The sequence below is a fragment of the Myotis davidii genome, unplaced genomic scaffold, assembly GCF_000327345.1.
Source record: "Myotis davidii unplaced genomic scaffold, ASM32734v1 scaffold472, whole genome shotgun sequence".
Taxonomy (NCBI): domain Eukaryota; kingdom Metazoa; phylum Chordata; class Mammalia; order Chiroptera; family Vespertilionidae; genus Myotis; species Myotis davidii.
Window position 1 is genome coordinate 259091 of NW_006283774.1, and position 1875 is coordinate 260965.

General features: G+C 65.0%; 1 protein-coding gene across 1 annotated transcript in view; it reads right to left on the reverse strand.

The window, feature by feature from the left end:
- Window positions 1–836: 836 nt before the first annotated feature.
- BTBD6 (BTB (POZ) domain containing 6) overlaps window positions 837–1875 on the reverse strand; it is a 22045-nt gene continuing 21006 nt past the window's right edge. The window contains 2 exon segments of the mRNA XM_015566833.1: window positions 837–1532; window positions 1535–1859. Coding sequence (XP_015422319.1) covers window positions 1252–1532; window positions 1535–1859 — 606 coding nt within the window. The 3' untranslated portion in view covers window positions 837–1251.

Here is a 1875-nt window from a genome sequence, read left to right on the forward strand (position 1 = left end):
GGCGGGCTGGAGGGGGGTGTGCGAGGGCAAGCACAGGACGAGGTAAGAAACGTGTCCCCGATGCTGCCAGGAGCTCAGCAGTGACGGTCATTTCTGATTTAAAACCAAAACGCTGCAGTCAGTCCTCTGTGAGTGTGGACGAGGGTGCAGACAGAGGGCGGGGTGGGAGCTGCAGTGCGTGGGGAAAGCGCCGGGCAGCCAGGTGCCGGCAGGTGGGACCTCGGCAGACGCAGCCGCCCGTGTGGTGGAGCTCCGCCCGGAGCACGGTTTTGTCTGCTGGGCCTGCCTCTTCCGGTGCCTGTTGGCGTCCAGGAGGGCGGGCCTGGGTCCCTCAGAGGACGGTCCCCAGGGCTGGCAGGCAGGGTCCGGGAGGAGGGCCTGGAGGCTGCAGGACGGGGAGGCCCTCCCCCCGGGAATCCTGCTACGTTTCCAGAAGCAAAGCAACGGCCCAGGGAGAGCGCTGTTGGAGGCCACAGCCTGCTTCCCTCGCAGCGCACCTGGGGGGGCGTTCCCGCTGCCAGGCACGTTCCAGGGGCTGGACCCTGGGACCCTGCGAGGTCCCCCCTCCCCCCGAATCCGAGTCCGTCCTAGAGTAGGGCTTCGTCTGAGCAGCTAGGACACGGAACCAAGTGCAACACTTCTGGCCTTTTCCAGAGCATTCTGGCTGCAGCCCTGGGAAGCCAGCTGCCCCGATGGGGGAGGCCCCGCCTGCTGGCAGAGGGCAGGTCTGCACACACGGGCCTCCCTGGGCCGCAGCTGCTTCTGACCAGTGAGCACTGTCTCGCACGTAGGTTTCTCCTCCACTGCCGGGTGGCTGAGAACTGAGCACACTGCAGCACCTATCTGCCTGTGGCTCTCACTTTATTAAAACTCAAGAGAAATGATATTAAATGACTTTTCCCAGGTTTTAGATTTGGTGGGAGGTCTTAAGCTTAGAACAACTCAGAACAAGATCTAGGAGGGTGGGAGGGACGGCCAAGCCCACAAAGCAGGTGGTGTGGGCACCTCTGGTGGGGTCCGGGCTGCCCCCCCCCAAATCCGCCCTCCACCTGAGTGTGCACCCCAATGTGCAGGAGATGTGACGAGGCCCAGCCCCCTGGATTCAGAACCTGGGCTCTGGCCATGTAGAACCGTCTCGTTTATACCCCTGGCTACAGCCAGCTGCGCACAAAAGGTTAGGAGTTCTGAAGCCTGTCCCTCGGGGGAGAAAGCGAGCGGCTCTGTCCCCCCAGCGCCCGCCCGCCCACGGCCTCAGGCGTAGAAGATGAGCTCGGGGATCTGCCCGCCCTGCACCCCGGTGCCGTTGGTGCTGTCGGAGGAGCACTGGAACTGGAAGGTCACCTTCCCGCACTGCACCTTTGTCAGGCCCTCCTGCCCAAAGTAGCTGAGCTCGCTGCCGTCCAGCACGGCGCTGGCCGTGTAGAAGGTGTCCTGCTCCACCTGCACCGGGTGCTCGAACCAGACCAGGAAGGTGCTGCAGGAGCCGTCGGACACGAACCTGATCAGGTTCTGGGCGAGGACCACCCCCAGGCGCTTGAGCTTGAGCACCTCTGCGGGGCCAGGCCCCGCCTCTTGGTCAGCGGGAAGTCGAGCGGGGGCTTGTTGGCCGCCGTGTACCACAGGAAGATGTTGTGCGTCTCCTCCAGCGTCAGGATGTCTGACTGGGCGGCGCCGTTGGCGAACTCCTCCAGGGTCATGGTGGGGATGCGGACCAGGTAGAGGGCCGGCCCCAGGACGTGCCTCTTGTTGCGCGGGGTGGCGGGCAGGCCCTGCCGCTTGCACTCGGCCTCGGCCCAGCTGAGCACGGCCTCGAAGACGACCGCCTCCTTGGCGTTGAGGGCCTCCCGGGTGACCACGACCTCCAGGGTCTGCCAG